Below are 1,775 nucleotides of genomic sequence, written 5' to 3' on the forward strand. Positions count from 1 at the left end.
CTATGTTTATGTTTATATGTTTATGACAATTTTATGACAGGTTATGATGTATTGGTTTATGTCAAGATGTCATAACAAAGACATCTCAAACAATGTCATCTTTGCATTAAAAATGTCATAATTGAGCGAATGACACTTAATTTAAGTTGTCATAAACATGCATAAAACCTCCATATTCATGACAAATGCCATGTCATGATTATATAGGTGTCATGTCAGTCTTATGCACACCTTCAAGTAAAGTGTTACCCATCTTCGTATGTGACCAATATTCAATCAGATATTTCCACTTCTTTTTTGAAAAGCAGTCTCACGACTTCCTTCCGTAGTCTTGTCAGATTTAGTCCATAAATGAGGGGGTTTAAAATGGGTGGTATGAGTAAGAATTCCAGGGCCATGAAATTACGCAGATCTTGTGGCAAACTCTTTGAACCATAACGAGTGTACAGCACATCAAACAGCAAAGCAACAGTCACATTGAGCAATGCAAGAAGATGTGGTACACATGTTTGTATGAATTTGTGCCTGCCCTCTATTGACTTTCTGCATTTTTCAATCAAGTAAATGTATGAGAAAAATATCAATATTCCATGTCCAAAATATATAAAAATGATTACATACCCAATCACATTATTTACTGTTGTAGAAAAACAGGAAAGTTTAACAACTGACCAATTTTCACAATATAGCTTTTCAATACTAGAGCCACATAATGTTAGTCTTGATGTTAATACAATTAGAACAGAAATGCAAAAAAATGGAGAAAGCCAGCAGAAAAGGATACATTCAAGAACCCTCTGATCGGTCATTACTGAATGATACTCAAGTGGTCTACATATTGCCACATACCTGTCATATGCCATCACTGTTAATGTTGAAACGTCACACAGAACAGATGAATAAATGACAAATATCTGAATCAAACATCCAGCATAAGAAATCACATGATACTGGGATAATAAATCATACATGAATTTAGGGTAGAATCCACCAGAGCCAAAAAGTCCATTTACACACAAATTACAAATAAAGACATACATTGGCTCATGAAGCTTCTTATGTGAGATTACAGTGTAAATGATGGTAACATTACACAACACAATTAACGGATAATACATTGCAGTCAATGAAAAAAACACAAATCTTTTCCCCATCGTTTCATTTAGTCCAGAGAGTGTAAACACTAAGTCATAGGATTCATTCTCTAGTGGTGGCTGCATCTGGAATGATATGCAAATTATTATGATAGTGATATCATTATGCACATCATAATAAAAATAAGTACATTTGAAATTAAAAGTTAGATCATTTTAAAAATAATCATTCAGATTGTCAGCTATTCAGTCCTATTTCAGACGCAAGCAATGAAATAATTAAAATCTTACCACAATCTCTTTTTGTTAGTTTGACAGTGTTGTGAAAGGTTGATCTGGTGATATATATATATATGAAGACTATTCTCATGCTAATTGTCTTGTTTGTGAACACTTGCAATACTTTTAAAAAGCTCTCTTGAGAATGTTTCTTTTATTTTTTTATTTTATATGTCTGTCTATACTAGCCTGGGAAAACCCAGATGCACTTCCGGCAAATTTAGATTTGCTCTGCAAGTCAGTCTGGCCAAGAGCCCATTCAAGCCCATTTCCAATCTTTCCAAATCTTGGCACCAATCACAAACGTTGAGGCGGGCTTTACACAATGACAATCGCTCTGATTGGTTTTAGGTCTATCCAATTGTGCCTAGAGGCATTTGAGCAACGTCTGTTGGTGAAATG

At 34.2% G+C, this 1,775-nt stretch overlaps 1 protein-coding gene across 1 annotated transcript; it reads right to left on the reverse strand.

The window, feature by feature from the left end:
- Positions 1 to 272: 272 nt before the first annotated feature.
- Positions 273 to 1,220, reverse strand: LOC311297403 (olfactory receptor 11H6-like; the record flags this gene model as incomplete). Its single annotated transcript, XM_084419648.1, has 1 exon — positions 273 to 1,220. The coding sequence occupies one exon, from the start codon at positions 1,218 to 1,220 to the stop codon at positions 273 to 275; it is 948 nt and encodes a 315-aa protein (XP_084275774.1).
- Positions 1,221 to 1,775: the final 555 nt, after the last annotated feature.

This window comes from Rutilus rutilus (assembly GCF_951802725.1).
Source record: "Rutilus rutilus genome assembly, chromosome: 9".
Taxonomy (NCBI): Eukaryota; Metazoa; Chordata; class Actinopteri; order Cypriniformes; family Leuciscidae; genus Rutilus; species Rutilus rutilus.